This window comes from Barbatula barbatula (assembly GCF_947034865.1).
Source record: "Barbatula barbatula genome assembly, chromosome: 5".
NCBI classification, from domain to species: domain Eukaryota; kingdom Metazoa; phylum Chordata; class Actinopteri; order Cypriniformes; family Nemacheilidae; genus Barbatula; species Barbatula barbatula.
Window position 1 is genome coordinate 9534464 of NC_136769.1, and position 25074 is coordinate 9559537.

Below are 25074 nucleotides of genomic sequence, written 5' to 3' on the forward strand. Positions count from 1 at the left end.
AAAAGCGTTTTTGTATGGGTAACAATAACTACATACCGTACATCAAATTGTATTTACTTACTATTATTATTTCACAATGAAAGGCAATGAAATCATATAAAATCCTACAAAACCCAATTTATTTAAGTTATATGGCCATTATTAAAGAGAATTCCATGTTTAAAAAAACGGATAAAAAAGAAACCAAATCAACATTTAGAAATACAAACAAGTCAAGTCTCACTTATAGTAACCGTGAAACTAATGCCACAATCTTCAGCATACATAAGTATTGCTGAATTAGTGATATGTAAAGGGTTCATATTTTGTCTTTCCAATTCACTAATCGAACATTATTCGCATGCATTCATGCAATCTCTCCTCCACCTCATCCTCAGCCACACACGAACGCACACTTAGGCACACGCAGTTGTGTTTTATGGCGTGTTTTCCTCAGTCGGCATGACTGCATAGATGCATGAAGTCTTTATTATGAAAAACAGTATTTGGTCTCCCATGGCAATCTTCACTATTGAAACATCCCACATAAAGGCAAAAGTCTCACGAGTTGGAATGTGGCAGTAAGAGGGAAACCGGAAGACTCGTTGTCTGTATATTTATCTATCTTTAGGTAAATATCTACATTGCATGACATGGTGTCTGGATTTTGTCAGTCCTGCTGCACCGTTTAACACTCGACCTCAGATTGGAGCTCAGCATCCAAGTTAGGCCTGCTACATGGATTGGCTAGATTCAAGTGTGTGTCTAAAACAAATGCAACAAAGAGAATTTCTAAGTCAAATTGAATATTTGTATATCGACTACATTGTTTCATGTGTACCCTAGGGGTTTGATAAGATTGTGGCTGGGTAGGCTGCAATTTATTATTTAGCCAGCAGGGGATAGTATTACAATAGAAAAAGATTTTGAGCCGTCAACTGAGTATATAAAAGGGATAGTTCACCTAAAAATGAAAATTCTGTCATGAGTTACTCACTCTCTAGTTGTTCCAAACCTGTATAAATGTCTTTGTTTGGTTGAACACAGAGAAAGATATTTGGATGAATGCTTGTAACCAGACAGTTCTTGGAACCCTTTGACTACCATAGTAGGAAAAATGACAATGGTAGTCAAAAGTGCCCCAGAACTGTCCCCAAGAATGTCCTACATTCTTCAAAATGTTTTCTTTTGTGTTAACAGAACAAAAAAAATGTAATTTACATCATTACATGTAATTTTTTGTACTAGTCAATGGGGTCAAAGACCTGTTTGGTTACAAGCCTTCTTCCAAATATCTTTCTCTGTGTTCATCAGAACAAATACATCTAAATATGGAAGATTTTTTTGATTTAAGATTTGGAACAACTCAAATGTGAGTAATGACGGCAGATTTAAAACATTTTTGGTGAACTGTAACCTTTACTGGCTAGCCGATACTAGACAAAAACAGGATCTGAAAAGAATTAGATTGATGATTTACTGTCCTCTAGTGCCCTTTACAGCTACAAATGGGTAAAAATAAAATATGTAATGCGTGTCTGTGTAGACTAACATCATCTTATTTCAAAGACAAATTGTTCAGTTTTGTGGGATCTTATAGACAGTTTCATCGGACAAGCGCACACGCCTGACCCCCAGTTAACTTCTGGTTTGTGTTTGGCTTTAGTGTAATACAACTATTTATATTAATTTAATTTATCTTCATATTCATTAATATGATTATTTTATTGTATAATAATTGTATTAAATAAACGATTCGAGGAATTTTGTCGTATGTTCATTTTATTAAATAAACAATTTGTTGAATGGGTCCTCGAGTTTTGACGCAGTTAATGAAACTGTATGGTACATTGACATATAGTGGTTGAGCTTGGAATCGGAGTCTAAATTCAAAATATTGAAGAGACAAGTTTAGCCAAGTTACGGTTCTTCTCAGTATCTTTTGATTGTTATCAGAAATAATCTACAGTCACTCTATTGTTTGTGAATGTGTACTGGAAGTTAAGGTGGGGTCACAAAAGTGCACATGCCCGTTTGTTTATGTTGTCAAGATGAAAATTTCTATAAACCTCAGAGCGCCACAAATGCTTAAAAAATGTACATCGTCTACATATTTGCATTATTATAGCTTGGCATTGTGATACAAAGTTACAATTTCATACTGTAAATAGGAAGACAGCTGGCTTGGAATCGGATTTGTAATGTCCAAAGGGATCCGATAGGAAGACTTTCTCAACTTTCTTTTCACTAAAAAGTTTAGAATGTCAGAAATTAATGAGCTTTTCTGGATTATGGATGGGATGTTCCCAAAACTAGACATAATCTTGAGTGCACAAGATTATGTTTGGAAGATCAAGAATAAGGAAGAAAATCCGTCTCATTCTCCAAGTTTCTATAAGGCACTTAAAGCATTTCAAAAAGATATACAGCATATTCTCCGTTTGTGTGGGTTGGCTGTGGGATATACGCAATATTTCGTGTCTAAAAAGAATGTCACTGGATGAGAGTGTTTTCATTAAAAATGAATTTAAATGCACCTAGCGCTCAGGTATACGTGTGCGCATCAGATCCAAACAGAAGGTTTGACTTCGCCTGATTTGCTACTGCTGCTGCTTCCGGCACTCCCAGCTTTTTCGTGCTTGGGCCGATGCTTTCGTTCCTTCTGCGGTGCTGTGGTTATGTTACTCTGAGGCTTCTCGTCGATGTCGTGGTTGTCGTTCCGGTCATTCTGGTTATTATTATTATTGGCATGATGCTGCAAGGTGTAGGCTTGAATTGCCGCCTCTAACTGGATGGCGTCCTTATTAATCGGCGGTGGCCGGGCCTCACCAGCCGATGGAAAGTTGTCCTCGTTGGAACCGTATTGCTGTTGTTCTTCCTGTGCGATGTTGGCACGGTTCTGCTTGCATGCCATCTTGGCATTGCTCAGGTCTGTGTATGGCATGGTCTCAGGCTTCACCACGATGTTGTAGCCTGGTGGTGCAGATGGGGTGTTCCAGGAGAAGGGATAACCAACGTAGTCTGCTTCTCCGACACCTCCCCCGACTCCACCTACTGGTTCTCCTTCGCTTAGCGCTGGCCCGCCCACTCCGACGGACACGGCCCCTGCCGCCAGAAGGCCCATTTGGTACTCGTCATCTGCTGCTGATGAGTTTCGTTTGCGCATCATGTCGCTGATGGTTCCCACTCCAAGGTGAATCATTTCCCACAGGTTTAGTACTAGGCAAAGGCAACTGACACCGTACATGATTCGAAGGAAGATGGTCTTTTCGGTGGGGCGGGAGATGAAGCAGTCTACGTGGTGTGGACAGGGCTTATCCGAGCACACGAAAACGGGTTCCACGCGAAAGCCATACAGCAGGTACTGTCCCGCCAGAAAGCCCGCCTCCAGCGCAGAACGAGTCAGCAGCTGAAGCACGTAAACTCGCATCAGCCCATCATCACGGATACGCCGCCGTCCGTCATGGCGTACCTTCGGCTTGGGTCTAGGTGGAACCAGCTCTCTCCGTGAGCTGTCAATCTCAGGCACTTCATAGATCATGGGGTCATCCTCTCGATCCTCCTCCCCGTCCTCATGTCCCGCCCGGTGCTGCCGTGCCCCAAAATACATCTTTCTCGGTCTCCTCTGCGTGTATCCACTAGAGGTCCCATCTGCCGCTGGCACCCCTGCTGTACCTCGCGAGTCCTCGATGTGGGAGATCTTATTGGCTGCGTAGCCCATGTAGAGCAGAGAGGGCAAGGCAGACAGAATGATCTGGAAGACCCAGAATCGCACGTGCGAAAGTGGCGCGAAGGCATCGTAGCAGACGTTCTCGCACCCCGGCTGGCCCGAGTTGCAGACGAACTTGCTCTGCTCATCGTAGTAGATGGACTCGCCGCCCACCGCAGTCAGGACGATGCGGAAGACAACTAGCGTGGTGAGCCAGAGTTTCCCCACCGACGTGGAGTGGTGCTGGATCTCCTCCAGCAGACGCGTTAGGAAGCTCCAGCTCATGACGTCTGATGACAACGTGGCAGACAGCGTCCCACACTGCACAGCTCACAGACTCTGTGGAAGATACAGAGAGAATCTAATATAAGAGCACAGCATTGCAATGTGGACAAACCATGAGATAATATTTAGATTATTTATTTAGTACCATAATACAAATATAAGACTTTTGAATGATTTATTATTAATTATAATTAGTCATATATACTTTTGGCTTGATTTGGTGAAGAGAAAACTGAGGTGATTTTCATAATTGCTATTATAATATGCAACTTTCTTTAAATAAAAATGTCAATAATTTCTATGAAAATGTGTTGTGTTGTTTTTGTTTGCACAGCTATATTGGTGGACATAAGGTCAGTTGAGAGACTCAGTGAGCAGAACTTTCACATGCACAGACACAATTACCTGAAGCAATGATCCTGAACCACACAAATCTTCCCTGAGGGAGAACAGCTTTTGACAGACTCTGGTGAGCGGGTGCATGTTTATGACCTCTCTGCAAGTCACTGCTTGTTTTTTTAATGAATGTTTGGATTCCTGCATCCAATAAAGCATGAGATATTGATTGCTACGACCATATTAGGTTACAAACACATGGGATAAAGCCTTGATACCTATTTTATGTTGTGTAAGTGTGTGTGTGAGGGAAGGAGAGAAAGACAAAGAAAAACCTAATTTATCTTTCCATAAAGGTCACAGTTGTCCTTCTCTAAAATTCTCATTGCAAACTTAACAGGCCCAGAGGGTCCAGGACTTTCCTGCTCCACCTACCGAGACAAGGACCACAGCGCTGTGCATGTGCTGGTTTGTTTCCTGCCCTCCCTTCAGTCCAACAGCCCCCCACCAGCCCTTCACCATAAATCTGTGTCTCACAAAACTGATAGAAGCATTGACTTAAAGCGTAACTCATGTGTAGACACACAACAAACACAAAACAAAAGGTCGCAAGCAAGCACTTAATTAAAACTACAAAGTAGGTAAAAACATGAATATGAGAACATGAGATCTGCCCTTATTGCCCATATCTAGCTCTCTCTCTCTCTCTCTCTCTCTCTCTATCTCTCTCTCTCTCAAGGTTGAAGCAGCATTCACCCCAAAGGGAACAAAGGAATTTGTTTTGTGACTGTTCAGTACAAGTGGACAAACTAATACTCACCCACACAAACAGACTGTGGCCACAGGGAGTCAACTAATAACCATAAAATGGTATAAAAGCTTCTTGTGTGTATAAGACATGTAAGTACAACATAAATTGTGGCTCCACTTGAAATGACATATCTAAAAATACATCAGAGCCTTTGTGTCGTCTCAAAAAGGCACACAAGTAATGTTTTTTGAAAGGCATGTTTGTTAAAACTACTAAGATTTTCCAATTAAACCAAGGCCTAATTCTGGTTTAAGATAATCCTGTCCGAGAAAGCGCCCCTGTATGTCCAAGTTCCCGACGTTTCAGGAAATGGCTGCACTTTTTAAACGATGACATACTGTGCTGTCAAAGTTGACAAGCAGTTTTAATACTTTTCATTGGTTAGATATGTGCAAGACCCAGTGACCAAGATGAAGGGTTACTAATAGTAATGATTTATGGCAAAATAATTTAAATAAAGAAATAAGGAGATACGAGGCTTCAGAAGGACGTGGTACGAGGTTTCGGAAGGACGCTTTTGCACTTCAGAGAAAAATTCTGGTAGAAAACAGACACTTCTAACTCTAAATTCTGATAACCTAAGCTGTTATCGCAGTGGCAACAAGCAAAATTCTATGACCGTGGTTGTTATATTAATGAATCAAGCTGCTTGGCAGCGATGAACAGTTAGTATAATTAACTCTATTATGGGTGGATATTGCCCCATTTTTATAAAAGCAATAAGTCAGTCAGGGCCATGCATTACTCTGGAATAGAGGTGCTATTTACTGATTAAAGTCTTTACTGTTACTGGGTCTATAGCATGCGCACACACACACACACACACACACACACTAAGTTTTGTTGCCCGACCCTTTGGCAGGAAGAGTGTACATGCTCAGCAAAATGCCCCTGTGCTCCCATCAAAGCCAATCTATAACCCCCATTTATCATCACCTCTTCTCTCGCACTCTCAATCTTTTTCCACAGTGGCACACACAAAATATGAAATGTCAGCTAAGAAACTTTAAGACAAACGTTCACAGATACACACAAGATGAACACTACTTAAGTCAATTCAGGTCAAACAGCAGCGACATATTTCCCTGTAAAACGTCATGTAAGCGCATGCTGTAAAGCTGTAGTACTCACACATACTGGACATTCTGTCTCCAATGACTCGGTTTTCACTGTCTGCTTTCTCTCTTCTCTCCTAACATTCTACCTCCTGTTTGTTAGAGAAGCCTTGCAGATCTGAGACCATTGACCTTAAAGCAACTCTGGGCACATACATACACACATGTAATGTGAATTAAGATGCCCGTCGCAAAAAGAATGCTGAGTTTCAGAAACACACAATAGCCCTGTTTACCCCAAAAACTGGGTCAGAGGGGGTTGTGGTTTAAAGGGGGGGAGTGTTGTGGTTTTGATATGGGCTGCTGGGTGGGTTAATATCTTTGATGGTGGGGGAAACAAGACAGGAAAGCTGAAATTAAGGGGTGATAGCGTGTAACTAAAAACCTCTCCTCACATACACACAAGAGAACAAAATCCTGCACACTTGTCATAGATAAGTGGGTATACAATATCTTTCGCCTATAACCTTATCGCTTAACCCCACCGCCTCGTCTCTCTAAAGCCCCCCTATTTCTCTCTTCAGTTCTTTCACAACACACTGCTAAAAGAAAGGGAACTTCTAAATGTTTGCTCTTGTATTCATCTGCCCATCTTTGGTCATGGCTTAAATTAGAGCTTCCAGCGATCTCCAGCTCTTGCATTCTTATCCAGACCGTTTCTTATCTATACGCCTCTCTCCTTATGCCTCTCGCAGTTAAGACTGAGGCGAGATCACAATCGCAGGATTTCACAGCTACTTCCAAAGACGTTCAGTGGGAAAAATCTCATTAAAATTCGACACACATTCCCTAAATGCGATAAGGGAACAATCATTTTAATGTATATATATATATATATAGAGAGAGAGAGTAGTTCTGGTGCTGGCACATTCAATGAAAACATTTTCTCCAGTAATTAGGATTTGTTATGGAGGCAGTCTGTTGTAGATTACAGCCGGGTGGAATTTAACATTAAACATATAAATTTACTTTAGCTTCAAAATTAAGTATGAATAGTTTATTTATGAGAGAAACTCAGAATGGCCCCCGCATTTTTATTTTATACAGCATGATATAGATCTGGTTCTGCATTTTAAATCTTGGTTAAAAATGTATTGTTGCTCTGTGTGTATGTAACTTCTATGTGTGCTTCTATAGCAGGCTTCTTTCTCATACTTCTGAGTTCATTATAATTCTGTAATTTTATTAGAACTCTGATCTGTTTTCTGTACCAAATATTGAAAGAAGCAGGAAAACCCCTTTTTGTATCACTGACTAAGATAACTATTTGCAAATAAAAACTGTATGTTACACTGTGCTGTGTAAGTTGTTACACACTAAAATATGATAAAAGTTAACATCTGCAGCCACATAAATGCAAAATTTGTGCAAAGAGTAAAAACCTTTTGGTTTGCCCAGGGGCTTAAGCACAAGACTCGATTTGAGTTGGGAATGGGATGGTTACACAGAAGTAATGAGAAAAACTTTTTTCTAGAACTGCATTAAATGTTTACAAATATATTAAGACTCTTGTAAAACAACATTCAATACAGTGCACAAATCACATACAACAATCAGGACATCAATGTTTAAGTGCAGTGTTTTTAGATGGAATTTTATCGCCAAAGTTTATGTCTAGTAGCCAGGATGCTAGTGTAAATAAACCAAAATACTAAACTAACACTAAACTGTATAGACCCCTTTGCAAAATGTAAACACTGTAATGATAAATGTACATGTAAAATGTAAACATGCTGATAAATAAAACCATATGGTACAGTACTCCCAAAGGAAAGGTAAATCAAACATGAGATTCTCATCTCACATCTTTCTCCTAGACATAAAATAGACATAGTGAACATCAAATTGAGACATAAGGTTAAGTCTCCTGCTTCTCACATGTTTCTCATGAGACAATTTTTTTTAATTGTCTCATGTTTGTCCCCACTGAAATTCAGAAGAGATCTCTATAACATCTTACACTGTGGTAATATTATTTTATAAAGACTCTTTCATTCTCACAATTATCTCCTCCAAGTTTCATAAGAGATCTCCATAACATCTCACACTGTGCTAAGACTTTTCTCCTTAGCTAGAAACTCACCAGATGTATCACCTCTAAAGTTTCTAAAGAGAGTAGGTATTAATAATCCAATTAGTCACATTAGATAATTGAGTTATAAGCCATTTAATATGCCATTCCACCATACCGGGTTGACCCCTCAGCAAAGAAAGCTCAATGGTTACCTATCCTGTGATAAAAGCATATGGTACTATACATTACCATTTCTAATAATCAATAATGTACCATATCCACTTAAATTGCACAGCTTTCTTATTGCATCAACAAATAAAGAGTAACATTAACCTTATTTCTGCGAATATAGGCTTATTTATTGGTGCACACTTTGTAAAGTTGTTGTACTCCCATAAACTTTCAGACAGATATGAGAATGTTTCAATCTAAGGAGAATAATGTGAGCAGTTGCGAGTTGATCTCTTATGAAACTTTAGAGGACATTGTGTCATTACACATCAACAATGAAAAGTGTTTTAAAACGGCTTAGAAAAATCTAAGTCCTGTTTAGTTATGATGACTCGTGTATTTAAGTTCATGTTAGCCATCACATTGATGTATTTTCATATGCTTAGCTTTCTTGAGTAAACTATACAGTATTTATCATGCCTTACTTTTTTCTCAATCTCTCATTTGGTTAGTAAAAACAACACAGCATTTGCTGGTTATATTGTATTTATGACATTTAGATGGTTCCAAAGCCATGCAAACAATTACCTGACAATCAAAATTTGGATTCTTATTTATTCAGTTTAATGTTTTTTTTGTCTTCATCTGTTTAAGTGTGTTAACCGATTTATTATTTTGTATTTCTTATAGTTACAGTTATGTTTGTATCTACATTAAACTATTATGACAAAGGCCTCCTCGCAAAGGTTTGCCCCAGACATAGGATCGGCACTGTATGTGATTATATCTATTCATTTAACATTTGGATTCAGTTATAAATATTATTTTGGTTGTATTTTGTTCAAAAATTTGTGCAGTGTTGAAAACCTGAAACAGGAAGTTCTTCTGGACCAGTGTTAGACCAGCCTCGTTTATATTTTTTGAAGTGGTCAATCTACAATTTTACACAACAAGTACATGATATCAAAATCTAGTTATGTTTATACAATTAAAGTACCTATGCTTGCATGCAATATGCAATTTTTCACAAAATGTATATATTATGTATTTAATAGGCACAATATTAAATTGTACAGCCTTCAATGCATATCGACCACAACGCAATCTCAATTGTGTGTTTAAGCAGCCAAGGTGAACTATTATTTTATATTATGTTGATAAATGACAGCTGCTGTGGAAGAGATTCGGCTTGAATGTACAATGAATTGTTATCAGAGGGGAAACATATGATTATGCATGTATAGTGAGGAGTTGGAGTAGAGCGATACTTCAGGCATTTATAAAGTGTCATGAATACACATTTACTCAGATACACCAACCCTGTTAAATACATAACGAAGAGAGAGAGAGAGAGAAAAAGTGAGAGAATGGTTGTCATACCTCAACCTCCCCAGGCGTCCCAGCAGCCGCCTATGTACCGTGTATCTAACACTTTTTAATTAGTGGTAAAAAGGCGGATATTTAATTACTGTTAAAAAGACATACAGCACGAAGAATAAACTGGGATGTATTACATTTACAGATTAAAATGTTTGTTGTCAAAGTGACATAAAATGGGATTTTATCATTTATTTAAATGATTTTGAAGGCCATGTCTATACAATACCTCTGAGGCAGCAGAGGAATAAAAAAATTAACACTTTGCACTTATATTGTCTCAATAAACAAATACTTAACAACATTTCTTATTAAACGGTCCGGTATCTTGCTTTAGTTTTCTAGTAAAACATCTATTTAATGGACAAAAAGCCATAGAAGCTGATTACCATGCACCATCTACACTTGTAATCCCTGACAAACCCACATCACACAGCAGTAAAGCCATAAAGTTCGTTGGTTAGAGTGTCTTAGAGGCAGGATGTTAAAACTATAGTGTCGAATTATAGGTCATTAGTGTGGTACTAACCCAAAGATGAATTAAAGCATTAACGTGTGGTAACTAAATGCAGACACACAGCAGACCTTTAACATCATGGCTACAGGCAGTAACTGATCCCCAGTCTATTTCATAAGGTGTAAGTAAGCAGTAAGGTGCTTAGATTCTTTTCAGTTCCTAAAATCTTTGGAATACGACAATTTTACACAACCTCATCTGTGAGGGTCCCTACGCGGTGTTCATAAAGGCAATCAAAAAGGCAATATGGCTGTGCAGATGATATAGTATAAATAAATAAGTATGTTACGTTTTTTACGTTCAAATTCATGTATGAAAAGTTCATTTGTAAAAATGTAATTATGTTATCATGTTTTATTGCGTTTTACTGTGATGGTTAGCTGTTATTATTACTTAACCAAAACAACCCAATTGCAGTTTGATTGATATTACTTGGAATGCACAAAAAACTATTTATATATATGAATTTGAAAGAAAGAGCATTTTAGGTAAGAGTACATTATGTCACATCACAATCATTATCACATCATGAAATATTAAAATATATTTTGATGGGAATATGTGTTCTTAACAAATGTTCATAGGAGTTTCATCTTGTATGCTTATGCGCAGACAAAAACATTACTGAGGTAAATAACATAAAATACAAAATGACAGAACCTCAGCTGCTTCTCACCACTAGCTTGTTTAAAAAAAACAATTTATGATTACACGCATGTAAACTCAATCATTTCTTCTGACTGGTGTTGCGGCGGCAATAACAGTCGGATGATTTTCCCCCTCCATTTCCTGTGTAGTGATGAATTGATGTTACCTTATTCTCTAATCCCTTTGCATACTAAACATGGAATCTCAGTTAAGATATTTAAGCCAGCTTCACATTCTACTTGCGGTTAAACTAAATGGTTTTGGGTGACTTTCATCAGCAATAAAGGCCAAAATTTTTAATATCAGAGTGTTAGGACTCAATTAATGCTGTAACAACCATAGACATAAATAGACCGCGCATTTGCTGCTTTTGTCAGCTGCTGCGATACATCAACGCCATATTGGTCGTGGCAAGAGTAGCATGTTAACAAATGCAGTCTGCCAATTTTTTTTTTAACAATTCCTTCTGAAAATATGTTTTTTAAACTCCAACCGCTGAGAACTGGAGGCGAAATGTTCCTGAACTCTATGCAAGTCGTAAAGAATTGAAATAGGTTGAGGTTGTTTTATCCAGAAAAACTGCAGCACCGCCATTCACTTGCATATGTTTGTAGTTGAAGGTTGCCACGCCGTTGAAGTACGATCTAGTAACCAACGAGCAGTCTAGGTATTTCTTATGTCTATCCTCTCAACATCCAACAACGCTGACCTCAGTGCTCAGTCTGAACATTCACTGTATCATTCCAAAGATTTGTTAGAAACGCCGAGCTGCTCCAAAACAAGTCCAGCAAGCAGGCCTTTTTAATTCAGGAGTACAAGTACGACAGATAAAAACCCACATTCTTTCTTTCTTATCACAAAATCATATCTTTTTGTCATATACAACACTGTCAGCTTTAAACTTTTACAAATCCATCAAAAAATGGTGGTTAGAAAGCCAGACATTTATAGATGAGTTAGAAGGTAAGAAACAGAAACTCCCTGCAGGAAATGACATTTATACTTATAGGGTATGAAATGAGGTGAGATATTAGGCACATGTTGAGTATAGCAGCCCTTTCAAAGCTAAAACTAGAAGATCAATCAAAACACCTTCAGGGAAAAACATAACGTTAGATCATGAACATACCTCATAAATGGCAATGTTTGAGTCAGCTAAATGCATTTTTGAGATAGATTGTTTTCATACAGACAGCCGACAGCTTGAATTACAGAACAGTTTAAATGCAAAAATATACATAGAGCGGGTGAAAGTATAAAGATGTTAAAGAGAGAAAGAATGTAATGACAGAAATATTGAGCAAATATGTGAAGGACTGGGGTTGGGCATGCTGGAAGGTCAGATAAAGAGCAGTGAGGGGAGAAAATGAATGTGAGAATGTTAATGCGCAAAATAAAGCTTACAAGATATATACAGTAGAGAATAATCAGAATATTAAAGAGAGGCACTTGAGTCACCCTTATACCAAAAATGTCTATAGGACAAAATTTACGAACTTCTAACTTATCTGCCCGTTTGTGTGTGTAAATGTATTTGTTAGTGACATGAATTTGTGTGTTTGAGTGAGCGTGGCAGATAAGGAGTGAGAGGTGTAGTAGTGGATGTTCTCATTAGGGATAATTTAAGAGCTTAACATAATGTGTGTGAACATCTGCCTGGTTTGCCCAATTTGGGGGCAAAGTGATTAGTGATTGCTTAAGGGAGTTTTCTAAGTCACACACAGCGGTTATACATGTTTGCTATTTGTTGTGTTCCGCCGATGTCTAACATGCTGAATCTCCTCAGAGACAATATTAATTAAGCTGGTGTGCACTTCTGAATCTTTGGGTGAAGTTGCAAGTGAATTATTTTAGTAAAATTGTTGAAGGAGTTATTTTTATTATCATTCCAGTAAATCGATAAGTAGAGCATTGCGCTTGCATTGCAAAAGGTCATGGGTTTGATCCCAGAGGAAACCCACATTAATGTTTACCTTGAAAGTCGCTCTGGATAAAAGCATTTGCATGTCTAAATGTTAACATAATCCCATGTTTTTTCACACGTTAATCTTTCTTACGGCACATAAACGGAAACGAAATGTGATAGAAAATGCCACGTTTGCTGCATTTCCAAAATTTCAAGGTTGTTCATTTCCGTAAGAATCCATTACAAACCAAGAGAAAGTAATTCGAAGCAATAAAAATAACTAGTTTTTTTACTGTCAATCCACTTGAAAGCATAAGCTGCACATGTGTCGTGCCTCATGTCTTTTTTTTTGTCCAGCTAAGGGAGTTTGTTCAGGCGGAACATTTAAATAGCATGATTCACATAAATGTGCCATGCCATCAGACTGCTTCTAAAGCTCTCTTTATAAGTCCATTTATAAGAGAACATAGAGCTGACAGCGGTATTCCAGAGGCAAGAGGAAAATGTCACCACAAGCGCTCCACGGGGCATTTCTATAAATGAATATAATAATATTACCCACCATTTCTATGAATGGTTATGTACTGTTATAAAAAAGGACAGCAGAGAAGTATTGTTCAGATGCAGATAGAACAAAGCATGAGCGAAAATAACAGTGTATATTTCATATGCTCTGTTGTATACATCTATAAAACACACACATACGCAAACACTGGAGCACATTCATCAAACCATGCAGAAATTGTAAATGACTGGAGGGTAAAGACAGACTGCTCTCACACGCATTTACATACACAATGACGCTCCCATTCATGCACGTTACACAAAAAAGGCCTGCATTACACATTCATAATCTTCGAATATGCATGCAAACGGACCGTAAACAGATGCTTTTTTTATGAAGAAATGGATCATGCAGTGTGTGTTTGTGTCCATTTGTGATAGGACTAGATTTAGGAACCAGCAGCCCTTCCCCCAATCCCCTCTTTCTCTGCGCTCTCCTTTTTCCCTTATTCACATCTGAGCCTGTGTGTCACTGTTAAATCCATCCATCCATCCTCTACATCTCCCCTGCACCCTCTTCTCCATGAAACAGGATTTTGGGGTTATGCAGAACGTGTTTGCTGGATTGTTAATGCCTCTGCTGAAATCACAGACATATATTTTTTCCTCCAAACCCTGCGCTTATAAGCCTTTCACCCACTTTTTCGTGGCCACTTTTTTATGTTAATGTATTACAATTGTTTACATTTTATAAAGACTATTTTGTGTAAAACGTATTCAATATTCTCTAGTTTATACTAAAATCTGTCCATTTAGCCATGTACGCCCAGAAAAACCCAACCTACATTTAACTTAAATATAAAAGGGTTCGCAAACGAGAACACATTACTCCGATGTCTTTAAACTGGCTGCCAGTGGAATATAAAATTGAATTTAAGATCTTTTGAATGAAGATTATTTTTGATAAATTTTATTGACAAATAATTTTTTTTTTACATTCTAGCTGTTTTCTTGGAATACTATAATTAACAGATATAGCATAACTCCACTTGATCTACTAGCCCAGTATAATTTTAACAGTGTTAATACTGGACCCAGCTCACGTACGGGACTTACTCTTCATCATCCCTATCTCACACAAGTTGTCCATGTTACTCTCATCCTCCTGCTACTGCTGCAAACTGACCTCCATCCTGCCCCTGATTATTATTCAGTCACCATACTGAATACATACACTGTAGTCTAATCGACCAGAAGGAATCGTGCATTAATCAAAGTCCCTTTAGGCCAAGTCAGTTCACTTGGCGGCCATTTTCCTATCAGCCCCGGGCAGCTATTTTCTTTGTAGGCAATGGTCAGCTTCTACACGAAGGGATCTAGATGAATGAACCAAGACTATAATCTCCAATACTGTTTGTGAATAATACATTTTATTAATGTTTAAGCAGTAAAGCAATCAGATAATGTTTATGTTGTTTTCCGTCTTTAGGTCAAATCATAAACGTTTAACACACTGGTCCATGTAACGCTTATGCACACTATTGTACTTCTGTTCATTTTTCAAAGTGAAACTTATCCTCCCCCAGCTATAACAAAATTGATAAAGAACTCCACACACACTTACGGAGATCTTTGTATTGATTGGTGTAATTGTGGCGCTTGTGTATTTATTTGACCGCAGTTAAATTGATGGGAATCACACACAAAAAAACACGCAAGTAAAATCCAAATGTTACATTTTGAAGATATTGGTATTTTTTTAATCCATCTCTATTTGCTACGATAGTGTCCACGTATCTGTGTTAAGAGACTAAAACGGCCAGAATTGTCTACGTCTGCATATAATATAATGCCTCTAAATCACACATACAGACTGACACAAACAAACATTGTTTAAATGATCCATAAAATAACTTTTGATTTGCAAGTATAAATTAGGACGTTTATGAACTGCACTGTACAATAGCCACTGAACTAAAAAGGCCTTCCTCTTACCCTATGTACTTTAATATCCACAATATATAGCTTTTTATATCATTACAAAGATCCCAAAATCACATTTTAACATTTTTGTTGCTATTAAATAATGATGCCGGAAACACTTTTATGTCTACATACACACATACATATTGAATCAACAAACACAAAAACAATGAGGTTCACAATGCGTGAACTGTTTTACCTCATTATCTCTCTCGTTGTCCTCAGTCTTATGGTCGATCTGCCTTCCTGTTGTATTCAGCTGTCCTATATTTCACTTTTCTTCGTCTCTCAATCTAGGAAAACATTTTCCACAATTTCCCCATTCTGATCTATTAATCTGATACATTTTTGTCTGTTTCCATCTGGTATTGATATCCATCTGGGGTGACCTGAACACAAGTATCAACTCTTTCACAGCAAAGTTTGTGTGCAGAGAAGCTGGCCTTTCATTTTTGTTGACCCAACAAGCTGATCACATTGTGGTATATTTTAAACCTTTTTAAAATGTGTGTGGAGCACTAGAAGTGGAATACCTGTATTTGGTCCAACTGTGACCAGATCACCCAGAATAAATGTTGATACCTTATTTAAATAGGGCTTGATACAAATGACATTGTCATTTACTATCTTATGCTGGCTGTGACACTACACTGTTAAACGGAGTCGGTCGCAGAAGCCTCTATGCCAAGACAGAGCAAAAGTTTAGTGAACGTCCACAATCAAGACTTTCTACCCAGCTTTTCTACCTCTTTAAAGGAGACATGGGGACATACAAAAGAGCCTTGGAGTAAGACAGCTTAGAGAAAGTATATGTAAAATACATATTTTAGTCTCCATGGAAACGATGACTTATCTAAGCTAAGCCTTTGATCAAGGTATGTGCAATAATGAGTCTGTGACATAAAGAGAGCCATGCTTTCCACTGAAAACTCCATACCATATCTCAACAGACAAGTTTGCATTATAAAAGAAAACCATGTCCGAATGAAAACCGAGTTTATTTTCAAACAATGTAACTATTTCCTTGGACACAATTGCACCACATGGAAACAATACAGTTCCCTTACAGTTAATTGAGCGTTAAATCATTGACTTGCAGAAAAGTATTTACAGACATTTACATATACAAAGTGATAGATACGTTCTCTTTCGCTCCTCTCTATATCATTCTTACATGCTGTCAATGTATAAACATTCCCTATGACATAAATCATCAAAGTTTGTAAGTGGGAAAAACATTCCCCATCAAATGCCTCTCACCTCCTTTTCTATTTTTTACAGGTTGAGTTAAGGCTTGTTTGTCAGTGGCACTGCTGCCTCTTCTTTCCTACTACCTCTGTCCATCTGCTCTTCCCCCCATTAATCATGTCTCCCTTGGGTAAACAAACAAACAACAAATGGGAAAACATTAGGGCTGTAACTATCGATTATTTCAGTAATCGAGTAGGGATGCACCGATTTCACTGGATTGCATTTGGGACCGATACAGGTCTTTTCTTGCTGGATCGGGTATCAGACTGCAGAGATCCATTCATATCAGATCTGTTGGGTTACCCGTGGATGTTACTCTTAAGCTTAAAAAAGGACTCACTATCAGGAAACCACAGTTAAAGCATGCACTGTATTCCACGTCATGTATTCCGATAGCTTTATGCAAGGAATAAACCAATATAGCATGATTCAGAAACTCTGAACTCCGCGGGTGCAGTCATCTGTCAATCTCCATTCAGCATGTGTGGTCAGGACGTTACTCGTTCCAAGGTTTTAATTATTCTTTATAATCATTAGATAATAATCTATTGGTTTTGTGTTAAACACATAAAACATATCTTCCCTTTGATCCCTGCGACATCAGAAAGATCATCATCAGGACGCGTCCGGGATGCTCGTGAGTGAAGCTGGTGCATTAAGCGCATCATTCTGTGTCCAGTCTGTCCCACTCTGCATTGTAGACTTTTATGCAGTGATAGTGTTGTGCAATAAACATGGATAGTAGTATTTTACTCAAGTTAATTTTTTAAGTATCTGTACTTTATGAGACTACACTTCTCTCACTTCTTGAATAGCATATATTAGGCATATGACTGACTGCTGAAAGAATGTACTGTATTTGTACCCCTACAACAAAACGTAATTAAAGTGTCATTCAACATTATAAGCTAAAATATGAATAAACAAAAACTGTTGGATTATTATAGGCTACATTGCAAAATGATTTAAAGAAAAAGAAAACATCCATGCAAGCAATTCTGACTGAAAACCATTTTTGTTCACGTCTCTCCTCCAAACTTCGCCCACAAAAGCGGACTGTCACTGTTCTGTCAAAAGGTGCCACGTGACAGGGATGCACGCAGAACATACTTTGACAAGTTGTTTAGTAAATGAAATTGTGTGCACGTGACCACTGTGTGATGTCAAATGATGTCGAGAGCGGCGGGACCGCCCGCTCCAGTCTGAAGTACACAAGTTACTGACCGGTAAAGACGCTTTCATTCAGAAATTTACTCTGGCGCAGCAAGTTCCGAGCAGTGTCTTTCTCTGACACTTTCTCACGCACGCAGTGTTTGTCGCAGTCCCGCGGTTGTCAGAGCTGTAATTTATTCTGCTATGTGTATATTCTGCTTCTGTGTTTACATAAAATGTCCAGAGTTTAGCGGGCTGTAAGTCAGTAATAATGGTCCGTGGGGAAAAGCAGTGCTCCATGGACTATAGTTAAATGGATTATTCGAAGCTTCGAGGAAAAAAAAACTGCCTCAATGACTTTTTGTATTCGAATTACGTTCCATAAATACATCAATCTATTTAAGACCGAGGAGAAAGGTATGGCACAGAGGGGACAAGGAAGATAAGTTGCCTCCCCGTGCAAACGCAAAAATGCTGGGTTAGTGTTAGTGCGCTAGCATATGTGTTGCTGGCGGCGTTTTTCCTCGTCTGGAGCACATGGTGGCCCTGTGCTCTGATTGGCTCTGTCCTTGTGGCCATGGAAACCCAGCCATGGGTGAATGATACTCACTCTGAACATGTCTTGGGGAACAGACAGGAAACAAGGACAGCTCACACACTCAAATGTACACAGGCACACACATTCTGTCTAATACTTTTTGACCTGTGTTGGAGGACTCATGTTTTGAGTTGGTGATGTAACCAAGAGGTCTGTCACTGTGCTCATGGCAGTGGGAGAGTTAGAGGTGAAAGGGAAGGAGAAACAGATCATAGGGAAAATAAACTAAATCTGCAATAACAAACTATCTTCAAAGTCCTTCCTAACTAAACTTTGTTTCTCCAGTAAATTAAAAGCACACCCTCCTCTAACAGCACAGAACGTGTTTAACTAAAAAGACATAAGAGAAAAGTTTCAAGATTACATCACTCTCTCTGTATCTTTTTTTGGAAGCAGTCCCGGTCCAAAGACGCTCAGACTCACACCCCATGTGTACAAGCACACACAAACTCTGCAAGGGAGAATTTTCTGTAAAAGGGAAGACTCCCTTGCAACAAGTACGTCCAAACTACACAATACAATACTTAAAGGGACAGTTTACCCAAAAAATGTATTACTTGAATTCTTCCTTTAATTGTCACATTCCAAACTTGACTTTTGTCTTCACAACACTGAAAGGTATTTGGAAGAACATTGGTTACCAAATGACCTCCACTGTATTGACATTTTACAAAATACCTTTTGTGTTCCACAGCAAAGTGTAAAATACAGGTTTTGAGGGTGAATAAATGATGACAGAATTAGTTTTTTTGGGTGAACAATCTCTTTGAATAGTCTTTGTAACTTGCTTTAATATTATTAACAGTAAAACGATGACAGAACTTTTACTTTTGAACAAACTATCCTTTTAAATATTATTATTTTTAAGTAACAGAAGAGTGTATTTAAACCGTGTAGATCCTAGAGAAACAGGGCACACAAATTGTCAACCCAAAAATCTAAACTACAAAGAAAATGTATTTTCTGTTGTCCGCTCTAACGTACTCCTCTGCGCCCACAACACTTGCTTTTTAGAATCAGAGACTCTGACCTAATAGATTCTTCAAGTATGTTATGAACCTCCTTTTCTCTGTTTTTCTCTCATTTCTCTATGACAGGACCCAGACTTTGCTGGGTGGATGGAGCCTATGCAGTTGTCTTTGACACAGGTTGTGTCACTATGGAGATTTGTGTGTGTGTGTGTGTGTGTGAGAGAAAGTTTTGAGAAAGATGATGCTGGACAGACCATGAGAAAGAAAGCTTTAAATCAGGATGGCTTGTGTTTGTGAGAGTGTGTGTCTGGCCTCTGTTATCTCAGTGTGTCCTGTCTTTGCAGTCATCTCTGGCTGTCACATACCATTAATACTGATTGTAGATTTACTCACTCAGCCACAGAAGCTGAAAATGCACACTCGCGTTTGTGTGTGTGTGTGGGGGAGATGACAAAGGTTCACTTTGGTACTGAGCTGAGAGGAGAAAAGAATCACATTAGACTCCTTCCCACTGGGAATGTCACTGAGGATCTGTAACCACACACACAAACATTTCGCATGTGCGCTGTATGTGTGTGTTGCACAGACTGATGGAGTCATTGTGAGTCACAGTGATAAGAACAGCACTTCTTTTTACAAAACTCTTATGTGAAACCACAAACAAAAGCTCACATAAACTCTTTAGACTCTTTTCACAGTGTTTGTGTGTGTGAATAAAGTACATGCACAGTACGATCATATCAAGGAGAACTATAAATTCACTTTATGAACTAAAAAAGGCTTTTCAGATGGCACTTAATGTTACAACCATGGCTCTAAATTAGAAATAAAAAAACTAAATTCTTGTGGGGGTTATTGGGACATAACTGAACTCAGCACACAGCCCAATAAAGGCTTATTATTAGTGCAATGTAATAAAGTTTCCACGATTCCATATAGCAGGTCATTTTTAAACATATAGTTACAGCTTCATTGCATCTTTAAGGGTAAAGTACTGAGGAAGTGAAGTAATGAAATCAATATGTTGCCACAAGTCGATAGAAATGCATTTATCTTAGACTCTGAGGGTTGATATACCACAGTATTAGTCACACAACTGTGCATAATGTGTTATTTTGAGTAGACTACCATCAAGTGTTCTAAATTGAAACGATGCACATTATTACGTTAAACAACAATGTGAGTGAGCCTACGTAAATGTACACCGTTGGTAAATATATCTGCTTCAACTGGTGAATGCCTACATTAAAGATCGAGTATAACATTACATTTCGTGCATTCTGACTTCTTTACACTGTTAAACGTGATGGTTTATCATGCTTGACCTGGTCAACTTGTTAAAAAGCGAGTTGGGCCTGCAGCTGCAGCACGTTACTCTTGCGATTGTGAGATAAGTTGAGCCGTTCGGGTTTGTTCACGGCATCTCAGTGATGGATGTTATGTAAACGGTGGATATAACGCTGGATTTGGAGATCGTTTGAAACTGATAGATGGAGAGGTCCTAGTACTAAAATATGCCGGAAATGAACTGTAAGTCAAACGAAGTCACATGTCTTTTGTTGGCAATCGCCATGTTCGTGCATTATTTGAAAAACACGAAGGAATTAATGCCATCGATGATGTATTGTGTGCTCGTGCTATTGTTCCGTCCCCCTTGCCTGCATTCAGCAGCTCGTCTTTTTCCGGAAATAATCGTTCAGCTGTATCTCTTTTATAAATGTTATCGAACGAAGATACAACGTATGCAATACTTCTTTAGGGCTGGGAGGAATGACGGAATATTCTGTTACCATGGAATAAAATGTAAACCGTAAGAGATGAATACATACCTTCAGAACAACCGTATCATGTGAATTTTTTAACTAAGGACAACTTGATTGGGGTCATATTGACCCCAAGGAGAGGTTAAGGATATACAGAGCTATACATTTTTTTTTAAAAGAGTAAGAAAAATTACATAATGATTCTGTAAAAAAAAAAACTCCTGACTTATTTTTATACTTACAGTAAGTAAGTTAACCTAAACACTTTTACACTGACACATTTTATAAAAGATGCCATTACATTTTTCACTATTCTAAATATTAATCATCAGCATTCAGCTTCTCCTCCATGCACCAGTTATTTAAATTATATAGAATCCAATATTTGCCAAACAGTCTTCACCATTCATTGTGATCTCCATATGGTTTGATCTACTGACAGACTTCGTAACAGACCAAACAAAAGGCTTCAGAGCTTCTCCAATTATCTGAGGTCTCCTCGATCTGGGTGGTCAAAACAGTTTTTGACCAACCGGAACAGAGCGGTCTGTGCCTTTTTGTGTGTGTATGCTTATGCTAGAAATCCTTTCACAAGCCAGGTTTCTCAGTTTAGACTTCTGGACTGAGAGTGCATGAGCGTGAGTGTAATTGCATGCCAGACAGAATGTGCGCCTCATCCTTCATATACCCAGGCAACACGCAATTTCAATCCCTATCTTTATAGTTTTTCTTCCTGTTTATCTACATGTCCACTGTGTGTAGTGAGTCACATCAGGGGAACAATTTTGTATCACACACAGATCCTCCATGTAGACCTGTGAAAACATTCCAGTAAAACAAACGATGTGTGGGGGAGAGGCTGTGAGGGCAAAACTGCCTTTTTCTGTACACAGTTGCAGAGCAATGATAATTTAAATAGTCAATGTACTTAATGTACCCTTTAAACAAAAAATATTGTAAAAATGTTAAAGCCAATCCATTCTTTCACCATCTTTCAGGGCAGCACACTTCATCTAAAAACTAACCGGGATTACAATTACGGGTGAAACAATTATATAATCGGCGAAATACTCAATTACAGCTGTCCATTTGCGCACATTTAATTGTGTTTCTGCAGTGTGTTTGAGCACAGAATACGGTGGCGAATCAGAGAATTAATATCTTAGCGTGTCTTTTAGCCAATTGTTTTAGATTTTTTACTAAGAACATAACTAATTATTTTGTTATTTACATATTATGATTTAGTTTTGGATGTGTAAAGAATGTGGCATGCAGCTGTTTCACAGAAAGTTATAAAACATTTCAAAGCTCCAAAGTAAAAGTCGATTAATCGACAATAATAATCGCAATTACAATATTGAGGTGAACAATTGACAATTGTGATTTTTCAGAATCGTGCAACCCTACCATCTTCTATAACATTTCCAGAAGTACTTTTGTGTATAGACCAGACAAGAAATCTAAAAATGAAATACATTTATGTATTCGGCAGATGCTTTTATCCAAAGGGATTTACATTGCATTATACTATACAAAAATAAAATACACTAACCCCCTCTCTCTTCTCTGAACATGTAGTGGTCTAGCTTTTGTTGAAAGGTAAGTTTGTATTAGCACCTATCGTACTATTGCTCTTTTATGACATATCTCTTATTGGTCCTTGAATTCTTTGCAAGTCCCTTTGGATAAAAGCGTCTGCTAAATGACTAAATGTAAATGGAGTATGTGCAATCCAGGTGATAGAACCCACGATCTTGGTCTTGCTAACGCTCTTACCACTGAACTACACGAAAGAATACGAATTAAAGACATGAAAAAAGAAGAATTTTACAGCCATAATTTTGAAATTGTATATATTCTTACGCTCCATCACCCCTGATAATGAATGAACTGCTCATGCTCTAATATGAGCTAATAGCTTTAATCAGCTGTTTTGGTGCTTAACTGTGACAAAAACCCGAAAGGCTTGTTGCTGTAGAGCAATGAGCATAAAAATGGTTTGGTACAGTACAGTTTAAGAAACAAATATGAATTCATATGAGCAGATAATAACCCGACCTAGACCAAGCACTAAATAACACTAGCTGATCACAAACAGGATGACAGGGGAAAATATCATTAGATTTAAATGCCTTGAGCACAGGGACGAGGTAACCACAATCCTCTCCAAAATAATAAGAATAAAACTATAATGAGAAGGAAATTAAAAACATGATGTCTTAAGACATGTATATGTTACTATTTAATAATGGTAGTTGTTATGCGAAATTACTAATAAAAACGGAACTGAAGATGAAGAGCAAAAAGGCGTCAAATCTATCATGTGCGTTTACAGTTCATTTCTCGGAAACTTTGCGCGCGTCAGTCAAATGCATTAGATCACTACAAACACCTAAACCAAACGCGAACGTAGTAAAAATCCACAATTTCAGATTTGCCCCGCTAAGGCCAGGCGAAAGCATCCCGAGCAGAAAATGTCAATGTGTTGCTGTTATATTTCTGTCAGCACAAACCATGGACATGAAACCTACGTCAGGTGTATATGATAACGGGTCTACAGTAAGGTTTATGTAACGTTCCTCCATAAGTATAAATGAACTAAACGGATTTTAAGACAAATTGACTGACACCCATCACCATTCTGTGGTAACGTAACGGTACCCAAGTCGCACGTGCTGCTCCTCCACAGGAATCTCTCATTATTGACGAATATAACGTGACTGAAAACGACCCTTACCGCTTTGCGAGTCTGTGATGATTATTTTAAGGAGAAGGATGCCCCGGTCAAACGACGAAAGATCCCCTTCTTTTAATCGCCGTTGGAGTCATCCGCTGTAGGACTCGCCGCTGCCTCCGTCTTGTAAAGCGCTGAAGACTCCGCGAGACCTCGGAACGAGCCTAACGTCCGTTTTTAACATACTGTTCTGTTGCAAACGTGATTTCGAGCGTCGTTATAAGTCATTTGCGACGTTTTGACGTTTTATTCATACATCCCAGAAGATACACCAGTCGTCGTGAAGGAATCCGCGCTAACCGTGGAATTCATTTTCGCGCGTCGTGCTATTGGCCAAACACTCACGCGCAGTTAAGGAAAGCCGCACGGGTCACTATACGCTTGGCTCGCTGTCATATTTCGTATCACACACTACGATGAGAACACGTGCTAACTATCCGTCCTGACTGCGAACAAAAGATCTGAAGTTGCGTCCACGTCTGATCTAGGAGATCGGGGAGAATAGCTGTTGAGCTACACGTTTCATCCACCCTTCAGTTGGATGGTTTTCGTGATGACAGGCAAAGTGCACGACCCGTCTGAGGGATGCTAAAGCGCGGTGACACTGACGGATGGTGGTCGCACGTTGACGAAAGGAATTTCACAAAAGGTGAAGGATGAGGGAAGTTGCGCGCAAGCACGGTGCGCGCACCCGGTTCGTTCTTTCGCAATAATAAGCCTTTGTCTTCTGCTCTGCCTGTAACTCAATTAAGCTCTATATTAACAACAGGGCATACTTTAAAGTCATATCCGGTATATGCTTTTTAAAAAATAACCTAATGCTGATTTTCGTTCATTACATGTACATTATGTCTGCGTCTTCTGGCGTCCATTCGATTCCAAGCCGGTAGATATATTTGACATGTGAATAAAAGTTGAAATAATCGACACTTGTTTTTTTATCGTTTCAAAGCAGCTTTATACTAAATCATATTGTAGTTTGTCATTTCAAAAGGTGTATTTACAAATCCTGGTAAATCCATTATTAATCACAAAAAAAAAATGTAACCAACACAACGAATATAAACATTTTCATAATAATCATATTTTCATAATAATTTAGAATTTTGTTTTGGAAGCAAACTCTTAATGATAACGTTTATGGCATTATTGTATTCCTATTGATCCTCTTATTAAACTTAATTAACAAAGACATCTAAAACCTGTCCCATACCCTGAATCAGTATTTGAGTTGATGGTTCTTACCCTGA

General features: G+C 38.3%; 1 protein-coding gene across 1 annotated transcript; it reads right to left on the reverse strand.

The window, feature by feature from the left end:
* Positions 1–2002: 2002 nt before the first annotated feature.
* Positions 2003–23952, reverse strand: gjc1 (gap junction protein gamma 1). The gene is made up of 2 exons (XM_079455955.1): positions 23828–23952; positions 2003–4027 (listed from the first exon to the last, which is right to left on the reverse strand). Exon 2 carries the CDS (start codon positions 3971–3973, stop codon positions 2543–2545), a length of 1431 nt encoding a protein of 476 aa, XP_079312081.1. The 5' UTR covers positions 3974–4027; positions 23828–23952; the 3' UTR covers positions 2003–2542.
* Positions 23953–25074: the final 1122 nt, after the last annotated feature.